Source organism: Perognathus longimembris, chromosome 17 (genome assembly GCF_023159225.1).
Source record: "Perognathus longimembris pacificus isolate PPM17 chromosome 17, ASM2315922v1, whole genome shotgun sequence".
NCBI lineage: Eukaryota > Metazoa > Chordata > Mammalia > Rodentia > Heteromyidae > Perognathus > Perognathus longimembris.
Genome location: NC_063177.1, coordinates 35,890,844 through 35,912,572, shown reverse-complemented (window position 1 = coordinate 35,912,572; position 21,729 = coordinate 35,890,844). Strand labels below are relative to the sequence as shown.

Below are 21,729 nucleotides of genomic sequence, written 5' to 3'. Positions count from 1 at the left end.
GGTGATATTTTACACTGTGAAAGCAGCCTGGGGACTAATAATAGGATACACTGCAGTTGCCTAGAAAAATAATTATTTGACAGGTACCGGTGGCTCATGCCTATAATCCTAGCTACTCAGGAGGCTGAGATCTAAGGATCACAGATCAAAGCCTGCCAGGGCAGGAATGTCCATGAGACTCTTTATCTCCAGAAAAACTACTCAGAACTAGCCGGAAGTAGCATTGTGGCCCAAGTGGTAGAGCGCTGGTATTGAGCACAAAGCTCAGGGACAGCGCCCAGGCCCTGAGTTCAAGCCCCAGGACTGCCCCCCCTCACTCCCCAAATATTACCTGCCCTGATAATCACCCTTGTCATCTACTGACCTGAGGTTTCAGGCTTCCTGCCCTGAGTTGTATCCTCTGTCCTTCCCATAGGGCAGCAGCAGCTGACAGTGCAGAACGTTTCTGGAAACAACCTCACCATCAGTGGGCTAAGCCCCACCCAGATTCAGCTGCAGATGGAGCAGGCCCTGGCAGGAGAGGCCCAGCCTGGGGAGAAGCGGCGCCGCATGGCCTGCACGTGTCCCAACTGCAAAGATGGGGAGAAAAGGTAATTCAGGTGTTGGGATCAAGCTAGCAGCCTGGTATGTGCCCTGTTCTCCAGACCCCTCCATGGGACAGTTGCCCTGGGCCTTGAGGTGGCCCAGGTGGCTTCATGCTACTTGTCTCCTGCCTTTTGTGTGCTCTTCAACCTGACCCTCACATCCTGTTCTACCTCCTCCCTCCCCACTTCCTGTCTCTCCCACCCCACTGTCAACCCATTCTCAGGTCTGGAGAGCAGGGCAAGAAGAAGCATGTATGCCACATCCCTGACTGTGGCAAGACCTTCCGGAAGACATCTTTGCTGCGAGCCCACGTGCGCCTGCACACCGGTGAGCGGCCTTTCGTCTGCAACTGGTTCTTCTGTGGGAAGAGGTTCACAAGAAGCGACGAGCTCCAAAGGCATGCTCGCACTCACACAGGTCAGCCTCCCGCTGCACCCTTGCTGTTGCCCTCTGTGCCTCGTCACCCCCGCCACACTTAGCAAGACTTCCCGACTGTCCAGAATGCTGGAGAGTTCTTTCAAGCCATGTCTGTATCTGTATCAGTGTCCTCAAAGCATGTCATTGTATCACCTAACCTCTGCCATTTCTGCAGAGCTGTTAATAAGCACAGATGTAACGTACAGCCACTTGGCTGTCCTATGCTGCTCTCCTGCTGTCACCTCTCTATTGATTTTCCCTTAGCTGCTTTCTCGTTTTTACTTGTTTATATCCTAGGCAATACTGTTTTTGATACCACAGGTTTGATATCATAGTTAAATGTTTTTAGTGTACTGGGACAGAGAAATACAAAACTCTAGAAAAACATTCATCTGTCATCTGAAGTTTTCTTGGGCATGTCCAGTGATTTGTGCGTGGCCTCTTTACAAACAGCTGTAGCAAGTGATTGCTCCTGTGGATTAGACCCCTGTCCCTGGCTCGTGGGTAGGTGGTACCCCACTCCTCCACTGAGGTGGAAAAGTAAACACTGAACAGCAGCTGACCTAGTGTGCATCAGGGTGTGCGTGCTCAGGGATGGCAGGACTAGAGGGCAGTGGGGGTTTCCCTGCAAAGGGGAGATGTTGATGCACATGGGAAGTCTGAGGACACCAATCAGAACAAAGCAAGCAGACGTGCTGAGGTGTGAGGTGCAGACGTTCAAGCATAGTGGGACAAGGACTAGAACGAAGCACACTGTTGGTCTGTGGGTCAGAGGAATGAGAATTGATCCAAGAGCTAGATCAACAGATCCCAGGGAGGAAGCCTATAACCAGGAAGTGGACAGAGTGTGGAGATAAAACTTAATTGGCTTTCCTAAGAGCCTGTCACGTGTGTTCCTCCTTTCGGGGGTGGCTCCACGGGGGCTGTGTAGGTGACAGTCATCTCCTCTTCCAGGGGACAAACGCTTCGAGTGCGTCCAGTGTCAGAAGCGCTTCATGAGGAGTGACCACCTTACCAAGCATTACAAGACCCACCTGGTCACGAAGAACTTGTAAAGAGTGACTGAAGTGGGAGACCTGGAAGATGCAATCCCCCGTCTGTGCGGCCTGGGCCCCCGGCAGACAGGCACCCACAGCTGCCCTCACCTCATCCTGTTCTGCAACTGTGTCCCCACAGGAGGGGGCTCTGCTCTCTTTCTTCTGAAGCCCTTGGCTCTGCCCTGGCCCTTCCCTTCTCACCAAGAGCTCCTGCCTGCCCAGACCATGGACGCCGGCCATGCCCACTGAGACGTTCTAAACTAGGACGCATGGGAACCCTATTTCCAAAGGAAAAACATGCATTTCACTCCTTCAAGGAGCAAAGTGAGCCCCGCCCCGCCCCACCCCACTCCTGACACTCCCAACACTGCCGGAGTCCCATCTTGCCATGCTCTACTCCTGGGTGTGCCTCCCGGGCCCCTTCAGTCACTAGGGACACCCTGGGACCTTGTACCCAGCCTCCCACTGGCACTCACTTCTGCAGAGGCTGGGGAGGCCACCTCCACTCCACTGCCCAGCCCCCCATGGCGCTCCTCCAGACATTCCAACTGCCTCCTTCAAAGGTCAAATGCCCGCGGACTCCTCCCCGCTCCCCTTTTACTATGGAGAACGTTGCCTTATACTCTGTACTTCAGATGATGAACACTGTGTATGTGTGTGCTTTAAAGAAGTTTTATTTAATTGCTCCCTTCTTCTTTTCCTTGGTATTCATCTCCCCCATGCTTTTCTTTTTTTTTTTTTTTGGTTTAGGATTTTGGGGGGCAATGATGAGCATATGAATTTTTTTCTCCCTCTAGCAGTTCTCTTTTCTAAGTGACACAGCATTTCAACTCAGATCTGGCTTTATATAAAAGCATTTCCCATTCTAACCCTCCCCCCTCCCCCACCTTGCCGCCCCAGCTGCCCAAGCTCTACTGTGTACAGTGTATATTGTATAATAGACAATTGTGTCTACAACATGTTTTAAAAAAACATATTGCTTGTTATTTTTGAGGCTTTTAAATTAAAATCCAACTTTATTTTTAGTTGTAACTGCTTGAGGTATGTTTTATGAATTAAGTGACAGATTTGTTATCCTTTATTAACGATGTACTTTGTTGGTCAGTGCTGGGCTGGCAAAATTTTTCTTGCTAATAAATTTAGTTGCCTGAGGCAAAGTCTGCTCCTTGGCAGTTGGGCTTCCTTTTGTCTTTTACCTCAGGGGGCTGGGAAAGGGGGGCTCCCTGCAAATCCAGGCCATAGCCCAAAAGGAGCTGTAGCCACATGCGCCGTACCTCACAGCTCAAGCTCTCAGTACTTCGGGGGGGGGGGGGGGTGTCAAAGGTCAAGGACAATCCAGGTGTTTCTGCCTTTTGCATCCAGGAGCCACTGTGGCGTCTACCACAGAGAAGGTCCCACCGAGGCAGGTCACAGCAAGGCTTCCTCCCACATGCTAACTCCTGCACTCAGCCCCAGCTCAGGACAGCTTTGGCTTCACAACCCATTAGCGAGAAGCTTGGCAAGCAGGGAGAAGCCTTGGCCCAGCCACTTCCAGAAGGCCCAGAGGCCTCAGAAGGCTACCTTCCTGACCTGGAGGTCCAAGCAGGTTCTTCAGAGGGCCTAGCAACTAAAGGCTGGAGAGCCCAGATTCTGCCTTCTGCCCCCTGTCCCAGCATCCAAGACTTGGTGCCCTTCAGTTTGAACAAGGGATTGCAGATGTGATATTTTGTGAGAACTTGTTTTGGAGGTGGGATTTGAACTCAGGTCCTCACATGTATTTCAGACGTTCTATTACCCAGGGTTGGGAATATGGCCTAGTGGTAAAGTGCTCTCCTCATATATATGAAACCCTGGTTTTAATTCCTCAGTACCACATATAGAGAAAAGGCCAGAAGTGGTGCTGTGGCGCAAGTGGTAGAGCGCTAGCCTTGAGCAAAAAGAAGCCAGGGACAGTGCTCAGGCCCTGAGTTCAAGCCCCAGGACTGGCAAAAAGCAAAACAGATGTTCTATTACTGAAAGCCTGCCTCCTGGCCCAGAATGTTTTTGTGGTTTTTTTTGTTTTGTTTTTGTTTTTTTTTGGCCAGTCCTGGGGCTTGGACTCTGGGCCTGAGCACTGTCCCTGGCTTCTTTTTGCTCAAGGCTAGCACTCTGCCACTTGAGCCACAGCGCCACTTCTGGCCATTTTCTGTATATGTGGTGCTGGGGAGTCGAACCCAGGGCCTCATGTATATGAGGCAGGCACTCTTGCCACTAGGCCATATCCCCACCCCTGTTTTTGGTTTTTAACTACCAAGAAGTAAGGACGGCACAGTGCTGTTAAGAAGACACAGGTTGTTGGGCTGGGGATATGGCCTAGTGGCAAGAGTGCTTGCCTTGTATACATGAGGCCCTAGGTTCGATTCCCCAGCACCACATATATAGAAAATGGCCAGAAGTGGCGCTGTGGCTCAAGTGGCAGAGTGCTAGCCTTGAGCAAGAAGAAGCCAGGGACAGTGCTCAGGCCCTGAGTCCAAGCCCCAGGACTGGCCAAAAAAAAGAAGACAGGTTGGAGTGCATATGGATGCTTCACTCAAGCTGAAGGCAGACACAAGCCTGCCTCAAGCAAGCAGAGAACCACATTTGACTCACTGTCAGAAGGCCAGCCAGCAGGGCAGCTCTGCTCAGGAGTGCTGGGGCTCCTTAACTGTCCATACCAGCCACTTGCACTGCTAGCAAATGCTTTTCCTTATAGCCAGTCACCCACCATGGCTGAAAAATAAAAAAGACATGGAGCTCAGATGGAGCCAGGTTCTCTGTACTGGATCTCTTGTTAGCACCATGGAGACCCTTTCCCTACATAGTCAAGTTCGTGTGGCACTAGACACCAACAGATGGATAGACCCTAGCATTCGACTAGTCAGCTGACTACCATGCTTTACATGGGATGCCTGAGTTAAAGAATTTATTCTATCTAGCTGAAGGATGAACAGTACAAGAAATAGACCTGGCTGGGAATATGGCCTAGTGGCAAGAGTGCTCACCTCATATACATGAAGCCCTAGGTTCGATTCCCAAGCACCACACATATAGAAAACGGCCAGAAGTGGCACTGTGGCTCAAGTGGCAGAGTGCTAGCCTTGAGCAGAAAGAAGCCAGGGACAGTGCTCAGGCCCTGAGTCCAAGGCCCAGGACTGGCCAAAAAAAAAAAAAGAAATAGACCTGGAAGCAAATTGGCACTTTTCTGGCTTTAATCCACTCTCTATCTGAGAGGCACAGAGGGCAGGACTGCTGAATGCCATCTCTACTGGACACTTGATGGCCCTAGCTAAGCAGCTCATAGCCAGCATCACAAGAGACAGCCATTTACCTGTGGTTCATCCTCTGCCTCATCTTTCCCTGGATCATCTTTACCAAAGGAAATTAAGAAGACACCAGGTCTCATCCTTTGGGTATATCTCAGAACCACCATACTTCCGACCACTGGCCATGGTCCATACTAATGACCACAGAGGCCAGCTTGAGGACCTACGTGGAAGTACTTCATTTGATCTTTGCAGGCTTAACATTCTCTCCAATCAATAAGCATACTCAAATTCAAGTCCCATTCATCACGCCTAGTACACACCTATTGAGAAGCTTAACCAAAGCACTTTATAAGCATGCTCACTACTGACTAGCATTTCCTGAGCAAACCCTGTTGGAGCCAGAGACTATAGGAGACCTGGTCTTTCCCTGGAAGTGGCTCCCACTCTGATGGTGAACACCAGCCACACCTGTAAACACACATCCGGGAGCACATGGAACAAACTAACCACAGAGCACCAAAGGCAGAGCACAGATAAGATTCAGCCTCCTCTTGTTTCCCACAAGCCCTATTCTACACTCAGGGCTCAGGAATCTGCTGACAGCCAAGAACTCACCCTTCTGTGAGTCTTGGTGTTGCTTCTGCTAGAGACTAAGAATTGAGCATTCATCCTATTCTCTACCCTCTTTCTCCCTCTCCCTGGAAGTGGGTTCTGTGTTGTATGTATGTATGTGCGCATGTGTGCAGTGTTGGGATGGAATCCAGAGCATCTCACATGCTAAGTAAGCACTGTACCACTGAGCTACAACCCCAGCCCTTGGATGCTATACCTTGCCAGCATCATGACTACTCTTTCCCTTCGCCACCCATCCTCCTGACAGTTCCAGGCCCTCTTTCTTTCTCATTCTCAGGCTCCCCTATGGTTTCACGTGCCACTTTGGAGACTCATGATATCAAAGTTAATATCATCAGCCCAGATTTCTCCCCTGAGACGCAGGCTCCAGTATCCAACCTGACCAAACATGGGTGTTCCAAAAACCTTCAGCAGGTTTGCTCATGACTTCATGCTTCGGAGACTTCTTTCTCCAACATGCACCAGTTAAAGGCAGCATCCCCTTACATGGCCTAAAGCCAGTCCTAGGCTTTAGTCAATCTCTCCTTTCCATACCACTTCCCAATATCTATGCATCAGCCATTTCCCACCCCCACCTCTACTCCAGCTTCCACCTCTTGTTGCCCCTGTCCTTGCCCTCCCCTTGTCCATCATACATCTAGATGCCAGAGCCAGGTTCCCAAACACCAACCCAAACGCTAACAAACTGAAATGAATAATCCCATCAGATAATGCAACTCTGTGTTTTAAAAATTAGCAACATGGACTGGGAATATGGCCTAGTGGTAGAGTGCTTGCCTCACATACATGAAGCCCTGGGTTCAATTCCCCAGCACCACATATATAGAAAAAGCCAGAAGCGGCGCTGTGGCTCAAGTGGTAGAGTGCTAGCCTTGAGCAAAAAGAAGCCAGGGATAGTGCTCAGGCCCTGAGTCCCAAGACACAGGACTGGCAAAAAAAAAAAAAAAGCAATATACATTTCTATTCATTTTAGACTTTGTCAAGAAAAGATTAATATCACAAAGTTGGAGGATGGGAAAGTATTAAAAAAAAAAACAAAAAAACAAGAAACGCACTGGTACCAGAAAAAAACCAATCATTTCTCTCACTCAGAAAACCCTGGCTAGGAGCTATGTTGGTAGCACGAGCAGCCAGCAGCCTTCTTTCCTGTCCTCATGCTCTGGAGGGCTGCTTTGTGATCTGACACTAAATCCTGTGAAGCAGAAAAGAACAACACAAGCCTACTCATTATCTTCAAAACAAAGGGAAAATATAGAAAAGGAGTCAGCTGCAAACACTTCCTTGATAATTGCGGAGGGAAAGAAGCTAATCAGAAATCTATGCAAATTAGTACAACCACTTTGGAGAACAGTATGGAGGTTTCTCAAAAAGCTCAATATAGACCTACCCTATGACCCAGCCATACCACTCCTAGGCATCTATCCTACACAGCAAAATCCAAGATATCAAAAAGGCATTTGTACTACCATGTTTATCACGGCACAATTCACAATAGCTAAAATATGGAAACAACCCAGATGCCCCTCCACAGACGAATGGATCCAAAAAATATGGTACTTATACACAATGGAATACTACATAGCGATTAGGAATGGTGAAATATTGTTATTTGCAGGGAAATAGTCGGAACTCGAACAAATAATGTTGAGTGAGACAAGCCTAGAACACAGAAAACAAAGGGGCATGATCTCCCTGATATATGACTGTTAACAAAGGGAGACGGAGAGACAGTAGAGACCAAGTCTGTGAATACTGTATATGTTCTTGATACATTGTATATTGCATATATGTCAACCTGACCTAGACAAGGGATAGAAAAACAGGTTGTAAGATATCATAAGAAATGTACACACTGCCCTACTATGTAACTGCACCCTCTTTGCACAACACCTTGTAAAAAAATTTATGTCCAATTAATAAAAAAAAATAAAAAAATTAAAAAAAAAAAGAAATCTAGCACTTTTTTTCTCACTATTCTATCTATCTATCACCTTTTTTGTGCTCTACCACTGAGCTACATTCCTGGCCTTCCTTCACAGTTTCTTTTCTTTTTTTCTTTTGCTAGTCTTGGGGCTTGAATTCAGGGCATAGGCAGTATCCCTAATTTTCTTTTGCTCAAGCCTAACACTCTACCACTTGAACCACAGTACCACTTCTGGCTTTTTCTGTTTATGTGGTACTGAGGAATCAAATCCAGGGCTTCATACATGCTAGGCAAGCACTCTACCGCTAAGCCACATTCCCAGACAGACTCTTCACAGTTTCTTTTCTGAGACTTTCCTCTTTTTCTTTTTTTCCTGAGATAGATTCTTGTAAAAAATCATCCAAGCTGGTCTCTTAACTCTTTTTTTTTTTTTTTTTTTTTTGGCCAGTCCTGGGGCTTGGACTCTGGGCCTGAGCACTGTCCCTGGCTTCTTTTTGCTCAAGGCTAGCACTCTGCCACTTGAGCCACAGCGCCACTTCTGGCCATTTTCTGTATATGTGGTGCTGGGGAATCGAACCCAGGGCCTCATGTATATGAGGCAGGCACTCTTGCCACTAGGCCATATCCCCAGCCCCCTGGTCTCTTAACTCTTGATCCTTCTGCTTCAGCCTCCTGAGTAGCTGAAATTATAAATACATACTACCCAGTCTGGCTCCTATCTGGTCTTATAAAAACAGAATCAGGGCCTGGAATGTGGCTTACTGGTAGAGTGCTTGCCTAGCAGGTATGAAGCCCTGGGTTCCATTCCTCAGCACCACATATACCATATACAGAAAAGGCCGGACATAGCAATAAGGCAAGAGGAGGACATCAAAGGGATCCACATCGGCAAGGAAGAAATCAAGTTATCCCTATTCGCAGACGACATGATCTTATATCTGATGGACCCAAAAAACTCAGTACCCAAACTCCTACACCTAATAAACCAATTTGGCAAAGTAGCAGGATACAAAATCAACCCACAAAAGTCAGCAGCTTTTCTGTACACCAGCAATAGACAAACAGAAAAGGAAATTATGGAAACAATTCCATTTACAGTAGCCAAAAAAAGAATAAAGTACCTAGGGATCAACTTAACCAAGGACGTGACGGACCTATTCAATGAAAACTACAAAAATCTAATGAGGGAAATCAAAGAAGACACAAGGAGATGGAAAGACCTCCCATGCTCATGGGTAGGCAGAATCAATATAGTGAAAATGGCCATATTGCCCAAATTGTTATACAAATTCAATGCAATACCTATCAAAATCCCAGCCACATTCTTCACTGAAATAGAGAAACCAATCCACAAATTCATATGGAACAGCAAAAAACCTAGAATAGCCAAAGCAATTCTAGGCAAAAAAAGCAGTGCAGGAGGTATCACAATACCAGACTTCAAGCTCTACTACAAGGCCATCATAACAAAAACAGCATGGTATTGGTATAAAAACAGATCGGAAGACCAGTGGATTAGAATTGAAGACCCAGAAATAAAACCGCACTTTTACAGCCAACTGATATTCGACAAAGGAGCTAAAGACATACAATGGAATAAACATAGCCTCTTCAACTACTGGTGCTGGGAGAACTGGGCAGCCATATGCAGAAAACTCAAAGTAGACCCAAGCCTATCACCATGCACCAAGATCAACTCAAAATGGATCAAGGACCTCAACATCAGACCTGAATCCTTGAAACTACTGAAGGACAGAGTAGGAAAGACACTAGAACTTATAGGCACAGGAAGGAACTTCCTGAATAGAGTCCCAGGGGCACAACAAATAGGGGAAAGACTCGACAAATGGGACTACTACAAATTAAAAAGTTTCTGCACAGCTAAGGACATAGCCACCAAACTAGAAAGACAGCTAGACAGCAAGACTAGAAAGACAGACTAGAAAGACATATGGGAAAGGATCTTTACCAGCACAGCAACAGACAAAGGCCTGATATCGGTCATCTACAGAGAACTCAAAAAACTAAGCCCCTCCAAGCCCAATAAACCTATTAGGAAATGGGCAAAAGAGCTAAAGAGAGACTTCACAAGAGAAGATATAAAAATGGCAAGGAAACATATGAGGAAATGCTCAACATCCCTGCTAGTAAAGGAAATGCAAATAAAAACAACCCTGAGATACCACCTCACCCCAGTTAGAATGGCCTATACTCTGAACTCAGGAAACAACAAATGCTGGAGGGGCTGTGGGGAAAGAGGAACCCTTCTCCATTGTTGGTGGGAGTGCAAATTAGTACAAATACTTTGGAGAACAGTATGGCGGTTTCTCAAAAAGCTCAATATAGACCTACCCTATGACCCAGCCATACCACTCCTAGGCATCTATCCTAAACAGCAAAATCCAAGATATCAAAAAGGCATTTGTACTTCCATGTTTATCACGGCACAATTCACAATAGCCAAAATATGGAAACAACCCAGATGCCCCTCCACAGACGAATGGATCCAAAAAATATGGTACTTATACACAATGGAATACTACATAGCGATTAGGAATGGTGAAATACTGTTATTCGCAGGGAAATGGTCAGAACTTGAACAAATAATGTTGAGTGAGACAAGCCTAGAACACAGAAAACAAAGGGGCATGATCTCCCTGATATATGACTGTTAACAAAGGGAGATGGAGAGACAGTAGAGACCAAGTCTGTGAATACTGTGTATGTTCTTGATACATTGTATATTGCATATATGTCAACCTGACCTAGACAAGGGATGGAAAAACAGGTTGTAAGATATCACAAGAAATGTACACACTGCCCTACTATGTAACTGCACCCTCTTTGCACAACACCTTGTAAAAAAAAATTATGTCCAATTAATAAAAATAAAAAAAATAAAAAATAAAAGATAAAAAAAAAAGAAAAGGCCGGAAGTGGCGCTGTGGCTCAAGTGGCAGAGTGCTAGCCTTGAGCAAAAACAAACCAGGCACAGTGCTCAGGCCCTGTGTTCAAGTCCCAGGACTGGCAAAAAAAAAAAAAAAAGAATCAGGCAGGTGCTGGTGGCTCATGCCTGTAATCCTAGGAGGATCAGGAATCTTAGGAATACGTAGGAGGCTGAGATCTGAGGATCATGGTTCAAAGCCAGCCGGGGGCAGCAAAGTCTATGAGACTCTCTCTCTTTTTTTTTTTTTTTTTGCCAGTCCTGGGGCTTGGACTCAGGACCTAAGCACTGTCCCTGGCTTCTTATTGCTCAAGGCTAGCACTCTACCACTTGAGCCACAGCACCATTTCTAGCGTTTTCTATATATGTAGTGCTGAGGAATCGAATCCAGGGCTTCATGTATACAAGGCGAGCACTCTTGCCACTAGGCCATATTCCCAGCCCCCATATGAGATTCTCATCTCCAATTAATCACTGGAAAACTGAAGTGACCAGTGGCTCAAAGTGGTAGAGTTTTAGCCTTGAGCAAAAGAGCTCATGGACGGCCACCTGGCCCTGACTTCCATTCCCATAACCAACAATAAATAAACAAAAACTGAATCAATGCCAGGTTCACACCTGTAATCCTAACTACTCTGGAGGCTGAGATCTGAGGATCCTGGTATAAAGCCAGCCCTGGCAGACAAATCCACACAAACCTTAACTCCAATTAGGCATCAAAAAGCTGTAAGTAGGGGCTGGGAATATGGCCTAGTGGCAAGAGTGCTTGCCTCCCATACATGAAGCCCTGAGTTCAATTCCCCAGCACCACACATAAAGAAAATGGCCAGAAGTGGCGCTGTGGCTCAAGTGGCAGAGTGCTAGCCTTGAGCAAAAAGAAGCCAGGGACAGTGCTCAGGCCCTGAGTCCAAGGCCCAGGACTGGCCAAAAAAAAAAAAAAAAAGGAAAAAAAAAGAAAAAAAGAGTAAAACATTAATGCAGCAGTCAAATATGTGAACTACAGAAAAGGAAATAAATAAAAATAAAATTTAAAAAGCTGTAAGTAGGGGCTGGGGATATAGCCTAGTGGCAAGAGTGCCTGCCTCGGATACACGAGGCCCTAGGTTCGATTCCCCAGCACCACATATACAGAAAACGGCTAGAAGCGGCGCTGTGGCTCAAGTGGCGGAGTGCTAGCCTTGAGTGGGAAGAAGCCAGGGACAGTGCTCAGGCCCTGAGTCCAAGGCCCAGGACTGGCCAAAAAAAAAAAAAAAAAAAAAAAGCTGTAAGTAGAGGTGTAGCTCAAGTGGTACAGTGTCAGCCTGAAGCAAAAAATGTAAAGGAATGTGGCTTAGTGGTAGAGTGCTTGGCTAGCAAGCATGAAGCCCTGGGGTTGATTCCTTAGTATCACACAAACAGGAAAAGCTGGAAGTGGAACTGTGGCTCAAGTGGTATAGTGCTAGCCTTGAGCAAAAAGAAGATCAAGAACAATGCCCATGCCCTGAGTTCTAGGCTCAGGTCTGGCAAAAAATAAATAAAAAGTAAATCTAAAGTACAGTGTGCCCAGGCCCTAAGTTCAAATCCCACTACCATGTGCCTGTTTACAAACAGGTCCCTTTATCTGTAGGCTGTTTGTCATTGTTTTTGTCACACACACACACACTTTTTTTGATACTAAGGACAACTCAGGGCCTCCTGAATGTTCTGTAGTTCTACCACTGAGCTACATTCCCACTCCCTTTCTTCATTTTTTGCTTTGAGATGGGGGGGGGGGCTTGCTAATTGTCTATGCTGGCGTTGAACTTTTGATCCTCCTACCTCAGCCATCTAAATAGCTGGAATTACAAGTATGCCCTCCCAAATCTGGCTGTTCCCCTTACCTTCTATTAAGGAGATATATTTCTTTAGCTCACAGATTTGATTCTCCTACATACTACAAGCCCCTTTTGGGCAGGAACTTCATCTCAGTATGCCCATACTTGCAGACCAAGCTTGGTGCCCAGTGGGGGGGGGGGGGGGAGGAGAAACAGAGAGAGAGAGACAGAGACCAAACTGGGGCTTGAACTCAGGGCCTGGAAGCTATCCCTTAGCTTTTTCCCTCAAGGCTGGCTTTAGCCACACTTCCAACTTCTAGGTTTTTGCTGGTTAGTTGGCTTTTTAACTCTGGTCCTCAGATCTCAACCTCCTGAGTGATTAAAAGAATGAGCCACCAGTGCCCAGATTGGTCTGTGATATCGAAATTCCAAATTTCCTCTTCCTCCTTCTCATGCAGCTCTCTCCCTTCTCACCCTAGTCTCATTCTGATCCTAGTCCCTAGAGGATCATTCCCTCATCCCTACCGTGTGGTGCACGTTATTTCCACTTCTCCCACCCTCAAGTCACAATATCTTTCCTTTCTCTCGTGGTCCTCACCACTTTGTTTCAGAGTCTGGCCCTTAAATCCATTTTGCCCTCCACAGTCCACCAATCTCCCCTCCCAAAAGGTACCACCTTCCCTAATCTCTTCAGTCCCTTAGGATGGGCCAATACAGATCACTCTTCTAAGACCCCCGGGGATTCTCGCCCCCACTCCCACCCCCTCTGGGGTGAAGCAACCCCTATACCTTTAACAAAACTCCACGTGCGTGCGTGTTTAACAGCGGTGACCGCATTTCCTCGTCGCTGCTCCCGCCCCCAGACGCGCTTCCCATTGGCCGCCGGCTTTCTTCACCCGAGCTCTAATTGGCTTTGCACCGGAAATTTTCAACCAATGAGCTCTCGGTGTCTGTCACCCGCCTCCGATTCTGGAAATCTCATTGGCTGTTCCTGGCCCCATTGGCTTCAAGGACTTCGAACTTGTTTGTTTGGTTGGGCCGCCCGCAAATCCTTCCTGGTGAGGAGCTGGTTTCCGAACGCGGCCGAACCCCAGGGTCTGTCGAACTCCAGGTCACGTGGGTAGCGGCCCCCATGACGTGCGGGCTTCTGGGCGTCACTGTGACGTTCGGAAGACCTGCCAGGTGGCTGGGCTCCCTCCGTCACCGGTGCAGCCGCGGCGCGGCCATGGACTTGGGGCCGATGCGCAAGAATTACCGCGGGGACCAGGAGGTGGGGCCCTCGCCGAGGGGCAGAGGGGACTCGCGCGGGCGCGGGAGGGAAGGCCCTGAGGCATCTGCGGAGGGAGGGGTCGGGACAGCCCCCTTCCAGGGGCACCCGTGACACCAGAGGGTTTAGGGGTCACCCTAGTGGGAGGAAGGGAGGAGGGGCTGGCTCAGAGTCTACCACCCGGGAGGAATTTAGAGGAAACGTGTAAGGAGGCAGCTTGTCGTCCTTGTAAGAGGCCGGAACTGTGGGTTGGAATCCAGCCATTTACTGATTGTATCACCTTTGGAATTTACTTATCCTTTGTGGGCCTCAGTTTCTCACGTGCAAAGTGATAGCAGCTACCTCGCAAGGATGCTACGGGCTTAGGCATCTGTGAAGTGGTCAGAACAGTGGGTGTGTGTGTGGGGGGGGGTGGGACAGTGAATACAATGATAAATAAGGATGGGTGACGTGGTTCAAGCCTTGATGCCCTGAGTTCTAGACCTAGCTGGAAAAGGAAAAGCAAACAAACAAACAAAAAAAACCCTTGGTGTTGGTGGCTCATGCTTGTAATTCCAACTTCTCAGGAGACTGATCTGAGGCTAGCCAGGGCAGAGAAAGCTAAAAGACTCTTATCTCTAATTAACCAGCTAAAAGCTACAAACAGGTTCTAACTGGTTAATTAGAGATGAGAGTTGCAGAGCCTGGCCTGTGGCTCTTGCCTATAATCCTAGCTACTTAGGAAACTGAGATCTGAGGATCCTGGCTCAAAGCCAGCCTGGGCAGAAAAGTTCCCATTAACCACTCAAAAGCCGGAAGTGGCACTGTGGCTGGAGTGGTAGAGCTCTAGTCTTGAGCACAAAGAGGCTCAGAGACAGTGCCCAGGCCCTGAGTTTGAGCCTCAAAACCAACAAAAAAGAGAAAAGAATGGCAGAGTGCTAGCCTTGAGCAAAAAACACCAGGGGAGAGCACCAAGCCCTGAATTCAAGCCCCGGTACTGGACAGGATAAAGTTAATATAGACAATATAGACTTTCATCAAATCTCAAAGCAACTACATGAGAAATCGTGAGATGGAGCTTTTATCATCAGCTCCTCAGATGAATCTGACACAGATCTTCCTTCCTTCCTTCCTTCCTTCCTTCCTTCCTTCCTTCCTTCCTTCCTTCCTTCCTTCCTTCCTTTCTTTCTTTCTTTCTTTTTCTTTGCCAATCCTGGGGCTTAGACTCAGGACCTGAGCACTGTCCCTGGCTTTTTTGTTGTTGTTGTTTTTGCTCAAGGCTAACACTCTACCACTTGAGCCACAGTGCCATTTCTGGCTTTTTTCTATATATGTGGGGCTGAGGAATCGAACCCAGGGCTTCATGTATGCGAGGCAAGCACACTACCACTAGGCCATATTCCCAGCCTAGACACAGATTTTTGAATTTATAATTGATGTCTTACTAGCTCTGGGACCCAGGAAGTTATTTGGTCTTTTTATGCCTATTTCTGCACCTCTAAACTGGCACAGAATCTAATTCCTGGGTATTGTTTGTTTGTGTTTTACTCACGAAAACATTGTGTCATGAGGACTAAAGGAGCCAGTGTTTGGCAAGTGCGGTAAAATCCATGTGTTTACTAACTGAAATAAAATTCCCTTCTCAGGCATTTGAAGAGACTCATCTTGCTTCTCTGGACCCCATGAAGCAGTTTGCTTCCTGGTTCGAGGAAGCTGTTCAGTGTCCTGACATAGGGGAAGCCAATGCCATGTGTCTGGCTACGTGTACCAGGTGGGCATGGCCATGGGCCCCATGTGTAGGTGGGTACCAGTGAATTCTCAGGCTTAGAAAGCTCTCAACTCAATGCATGTCAATGTCATGATTCCAGCTCTGTTATTAAAACATGTGGCCTTGGGCAAGTCGTTTCTCTGGGCCTCAGTCAACTAATCCTTACTAGTAAACCAAACACCAGACCACTAAATACCCTTCAGTGATAAAATGCACAGCTTTGTGCCTCTATTCTCAACATACCCTTGTCACAACCCCTTGTCTCCATGTCACCATCTGCCCAAGCCCCATCTGCTCTCCAAGAGCTCACACCTGTAATCCTTCCTACTCGGGAGTCTGAGATATAAGGACTGTGATTGGAAGCCAGCCCAGGCAGGAAGGTCCATGAGATTCTTAGCTCTAATTAACCACCAGAAAAGCCAGAAATAGAGATGTGGCTCAAGTGGTAGAGTCCTAACTTTGAACTTAAAAAAAAAGTTATATTTCCTAAGTCCACTCTATGAAGCTCTTGAAACATAGCCTGGTACTCGGCTCTATCATCCATTTGCCAATCACAGAACCTTTGAAACAGTTCTCATACTAACTTTTTATTCAGTTCTTCTTGTCTCCCCTCACTGGAGTACAGGGCTTGAAGGCAGGGCTCTTGTACAGTCCCAATATCTCCCTATCTCCCAGAATTCTGGGAGAAGGACCTGATGTAATAGCCCCTTTTGTGATCCTTAGCATTGGCTGATTGCTTTATTGTTGATCCTACTCTTAGGACCTTATTTGCTTGTTAGAACCGCCAGAGCAAAGTAGTACAATACTAAGGTACTACAGACTGAGTAGCTTACATTTATTCTGCACAGCTCTGGGGACTAGAAATCCAAGATCAGTGTTCTGTCAGGGATGGTGTTTGGTAAGGCTTTCTAGACAAACTGTTTTTGTTTTTGTTTTTTTGCTGTGTCCTTGCCTGGCCTTTTCTTTGTGTGAGGATAGAGAGACAGCATTCTATGGTGGTTCTTTTCTCTTCTTAGAAGGACAGCAGTCCTATTGTATTAGGACCCCATCTCTCTGACCTCAGTTAACTTTAATTGCTCCCCTCTAAAAGGCCCTATCTGTATATCCAGTCACATGAGGATAGGGAGGCAATCAGCATATGGATCTTAGGGGGACACAGTTCAGTCCATAATGGGGTCTCAGGCAGTCATGTCATACTGCACCTCTAGGGCAAGTCCTCAGAGCCCGTAGGAGTGGTGGCCTGAGAGCTAGATAAGGGCACAACTGAAGGGGTTGCTCTGACATCTCACGGGGAGGGAGACCAGTGAGGACATTGAAATGGGCTCTGATTCTGGTGCTCTGCTGTGTACCCTTAGAGATGGAAAACCCTCTGCCCGCATGTTGCTGTTGAAGGGCTTTGGCAAGGATGGCTTCCGTTTCTTCACTAACTATGAGAGTCGGAAGGGAAAAGAGCTGGTGAGAGTTCAGTGTAAATCCTCAGAGGGTGGGCTGGGCCAGCCTCCACCCTAGCCTGCATGACCTTCTGTCTCCTTCCGCTCCAGTTCTCTCTGTGCTCAGCTCCCTCCTGCCTCCTGGCCTTTGCACTTGTCATTGCTTTCTTTGCCTTAGTGAATGAACCATCCCCACCCCTATAATCTGATAGATTCCTGATTAACTCCTATTTCTTTAGGTCTCAACCCAGATGAAAGCCTTCCAGGACTGAGCCACCCGTTGATGCTGTTTGCTGTCATTTCAACTTGCAACTTTTCTGTCTGCCTTTTTTTAATTCCCCCAGTTTATGACTGCATTGGTCTTAGGGGGATTATATGATTGGTGTTTGTCTCTTCTGCTACATAGTAAGCTTTGAGAGTAGAGACTGTCTTTTTTTTCCCACTTGTTTTATCCCTAGTACCTTTCCTAGTATTAGATAAAAATGGAATGTATATGCATTCCGTGAATGACTTCAAAGTGAGTAGCCTTCCCTTAATTCATGCCAGCCAAATGCTCATTTCTCAAAAATCTGTGGGTGAGCTGGGCACTGGTGGCTCTCGCCTGTAATCCTAGCTACGCAGGAGCCTGAGATCTGAGGATCTCAGTTTGAAGTCAGCCTGGGCAGCAAAGTCTGAGAGACTTCTCTCCAGTTATTCAGCAAAAAGCTGGAAATGGAGGTGTGGCTCAAGTGGTAGACAAGTTAACAGAGTGAATTCGTCTGCTGAGGTCCTGCACCTTGCACACCTCCTGCCTGCCTTATGCAGGCCAGAGGCATCCTCCAGTCCCGATTGCTGTCTAAGGAGTCTCTTTCATTTCTAGGACTCTAATCCCTTTGCTTCCCTTGTCTTCTACTGGGAGCCTCTGAACCGGCAGGTGAGCATGTATTCCCAGGACACGTTGGGGTGGGCTGGGTTGGCAGGGGCGAGTCCGTGCTGGTTATACCTCCTGTCCAGGCCTCAGCACTCCACCTCCCACATAACTCTCAGTTTGGCTCATTAGAGCTGTGATTGGGGGGGGGGGGGGAAGCCATCAGAAAGCAGGACCTGTGCTGGTAGCAGGGGCTGGTGACAGCACTGGGTGCCACTCAGCTGGTTCATCCCTGGGCAGGTTCGTGTGGAGGGGACCGTAAAGAAGCTTCCTGAGGATGAAGCCAAGGGCTACTTCCATTCCCGCCCCAAGAGCAGCCAGATCGGGGCTGTGGTCAGTCACCAGAGTTCTGTGATCCCTGATCGGGAGGTGAGTGGGATTTGGTGTAGTCCTCTAGGTGATGGGGCCCTAGACTCCTCCCCAGAGACTGTCCCCAGGAATGCCAGGGTCCTCATGTTCTGGCAAAGAGAAGAAGAGGATCTCCCTGGGGGAGGAGGGCAGGAAGCAGGGGAAAAAGGCCTCCTTTGTCTGCTTCTCCTATTGACTGTGTTCCACTCTACCTGGCCCAGTATATGGCCTACATCACATTGTGTGTGTGTGTGTTGTACCTATACTGGGGCTTAAACTCGGGGCCTGGGATACTATCCCTTAGTTATTTCACTCAAGGTTGACTATCATTTATTACAGCTCCACATCCACCTTTTTGATGGTTATTTAGAGAAAAGAATCTTATGGCACTGGTGGCTCAAGCCTGTAATTCTAGCTACTCAGGAGGTTGAGATCTGAGGATCACAGTTCAAAGACAAGACAAGTTCAAAGTTCAAAGACAAGAAAAGTCAGCCAGACTCTTATCTCTGATTTACCACTTGAAACCCGAAAGGGGCGCTGTAGCTGGAGTGGTAGAGCACTAGCCTTGAGCAAAAGTGTTCAGGGACAACGTTCAGGCCCTGAGTTCAATGTGTGTGGGGGCGGGGAGGTAGGGGGGAGTCTCACAGACTTTTCATCTGGCTTTGAACCTGAATCCTCAAATTTCAGCCTCCTGAGTTGCTAGGCTTACAGATGTGAGCCACTGGTGTCTGGGCTATCACGTGTTCTTCAGCCCTCAAATCAATCACTGCCTGAGTCTAGTCTTCCCTTCTCTCCTTCTCCTTAACAGTATCTGAGAAAGAAAAATGAAGAGCTGAAGCAGCTCTACCAAGAACAACAGGTGCCTAAGCCAAAATACTGGTGAGTGATGCCTAGTTGTTATCCTGAAAGGGACACCAGGACCTTATGTGTGGGATTATAAATCTCCTCTGGCCAGGTCTCCCCAGACATCCCCGCAGCTTCCTTCACGAACTTGGGATGAGGAATTGAAGAATGAAGGGAGACAGTAAATCTCCACGTTTCCTTGTAGGGGTGGCTATATCCTGTACCCCCAGGTGATAGAATTCTGGCAAGGCCAAACCAACCGCCTGCATGACCGAATTGTCTTTCGGCGGGGCCTCCCACCTGGAGATTCCTCCCTGGGACCCATGACTCACCGTGGCGAAGAAGACTGGCTCTATGAAAGACTTGCACCTTGATGCTGGAGAAGCCAGATATTAAGAGACCCTGTGTGACGTGGAAGAGATTTCAAACCAGATCCTCTTAGGACTTGCCTACGTGGGAAGGACCTACAAGGAGTGTCCCGCCGTTATCAGTGTTCAATCTTAGCCAGTCAGGAATTTTACAGATGAGATTCACATTATGCTGAAATATATAAGCCAGGAAGTTTTTAATCCCACTACTGTCCGTGTTCTTAGTGGAAATTCTATGTGTGAATGTATATGCAAATATCTGTATCTTATCATTCAAATATAAAATGAAATCATAAGCCAGGTACGGATGGCTCATGCCTGTAATCCTAATCAGGAGACAGAAATCTCTGGATTGTGAGTCAAAGCCAGCCCTGGAAAGAAAGCCCGTGAGATTCTTATTTCAATTAACTACCAAAAAGCTGGACGTGGAGCTGTGGCTCAAGTGGTAGAGCACTAGCCTTGAGCGTAAAAAGCTCAGGAACAGTGCCTCAGCCCTGAGTTCAAACTCCAAGACTAGCACCAAAATTAATTTAATTAAATTAATTAAATAATTAATTAATTAAAGAAATTTGTAGCTCAGACCAGGAGATTTCTTAGATGTAGATCACTAGACTTCACAGACACTGGAATTAGAGTGATAACTGACCTGGGTGCAGCCTCAGTATTCAAAAACTTAAAAGACACCCCTACCCAGGAAATCCACGCAGCCCAGATCAAGACTTTCTGATCTGAAGGTTTTGCTGTTTGTCTTTGTCCTGGCCAGCATTACTTGGGGAGCCTGTTGAAAATGCAGATCCAGCCAGGTGCATGTGGCTTATGCCTATAATCCTAGCTACTCAGAAGGCTGAGATCTGAGCAGCTCAGATCTGTTTGAAGCCATTCTAGGTTGACAAATCGAGACAGACACATCCAAGAGACTCTGATCTCCAAATAATCAGCTAAAAGCCAAAAGTGAGTGTAACTCACATGGTAGAGCACCCACCCTAAGGAAAAAGCTGACCAGGGGAGAGGCCCATAGTTCAAGCCCTACCACTGGTGTGTGTGTGCGCGTGCACACACACACACACACACACAAGCAGGTCTTTGGGCCTACCCCAGACTGCTGAATCCAAGTCTGCATTTTTATGAGACCCCCTAAAGACTAGACACTTTGTCTCCAACTTCTAAATCAACACCTTCTACCCCCAGTGTATAATCTTGATCTGAGTCTGTGCTGGATTGCACTCACTTCCTTCCTGCACAGTCCTGACCAAGAGATGGGGTGGGCTGGCTGCTGGCTTCAGATGAGCAAGCAGCCTACTGACCTTGGAGCAGAGCTGGCCTGGTCAATATTCGCTGTGATTCAGCCAGGAGCTGAGAACTATTATTTGTACTGGTTGGCCTTGAACTTGTCATTGATACACTGTGCTTTCGACCTCTGAGGTCCCCCCTGTTGCTCTGTACCCCCCCACCCCCCCGCCCAGTTAAGCCTTAGTGGAAAGGGAGGACGTCTCACCTGTGGCCCTTCCCTTCCTGGCCTTTTTTTCTGTTGGGGGCTGTCTTGGGTTGTGACTTTCTAGGAGCCCCTGTGAGTGGCTGGGCATGGAGAAGTACTGCACCCCACCTGTGTCGTGGTGACTGTATCCTCTTCTCGCTCGGAGCGTGGTCTCAGCTGTTCCTTTACTGTGCCCTGTCCATCGTTCACCATGCCAAGTGTGTAATAAAAACCTGTCAGCCCTGTGTGATATTAATGTTTAACATGGTCTGGTCTTCCCGCCCCTCCTGGGGAAGGAGGGGAGCTGGGGAAAGTCTGGGACTTTCTTCACGGCTCACTGTGCAGGCTGGGCGCCCAGCAGGGGGAGCTCGCTGCCCGGGGTCAGCCACCGCTGGCCAGTGGAGGGCAGTTCCAGCCGGCCTCCCCTGCCTTCCCCTTCCTCTTGGGTTGTGGCCCAGTGAAACTGCGGTCGGTCGATAACCCGTAGCCTTTCGCGGCTCCTGCACATATTTGCGTTCTTGGTTCCTCCTCTTCCTATCTCCTGAAAACTTGCAGCTGCTGTGCTCTCGCTCCCTGGATCCCACCCAAGCCAGCCAGCCAGTCCTCCAGCGCAAGGGTGTACGTGCAGCTTACCAGGGGTTGCTTTGGGGCTGTGTACACAGCACTGGCCTGCAAAGGGCAGAGGAGCCCGGAGCTCAGAGCAGTCAGGGTGCTCTTGCGGGAGGTGGCAAGGCAGTGCCGGTATTAGG

The 21,729-nt window shown here is 47.8% G+C and overlaps 2 protein-coding genes across 2 annotated transcripts in view; both read left to right on the top strand.

The window, feature by feature from the left end:
- Sp2 (Sp2 transcription factor) overlaps positions 1-3,201 on the top strand; it is a 20,381-nt gene extending 17,180 nt beyond the window's left edge. The window contains exons 5-7 of the mRNA XM_048366846.1: positions 416-590; positions 809-1,002; positions 1,957-3,201. Of these exons, the coding sequence (XP_048222803.1) occupies positions 416-590; positions 809-1,002; positions 1,957-2,057 (470 nt within the window). The 3' untranslated portion in view covers positions 2,058-3,201. The remainder of the gene's footprint in view (positions 1-415; positions 591-808; positions 1,003-1,956) is intronic.
- Positions 3,202-13,621: 10,420 nt separating this feature from the next.
- On the top strand, positions 13,622-19,806 carry Pnpo (pyridoxamine 5'-phosphate oxidase). Its single transcript, XM_048366362.1, has 7 exons — positions 13,622-13,866; positions 15,489-15,613; positions 16,966-17,065; positions 17,900-17,953; positions 18,188-18,316; positions 19,104-19,174; positions 19,344-19,806. The coding sequence occupies exons 1-7, from the start codon at positions 13,729-13,731 to the stop codon at positions 19,510-19,512; spliced, it is 786 nt and encodes a 261-aa protein (XP_048222319.1). The 5' UTR covers positions 13,622-13,728; the 3' UTR covers positions 19,513-19,806.
- The last annotated feature ends 1,923 nt before the right edge of the window (positions 19,807-21,729 follow it).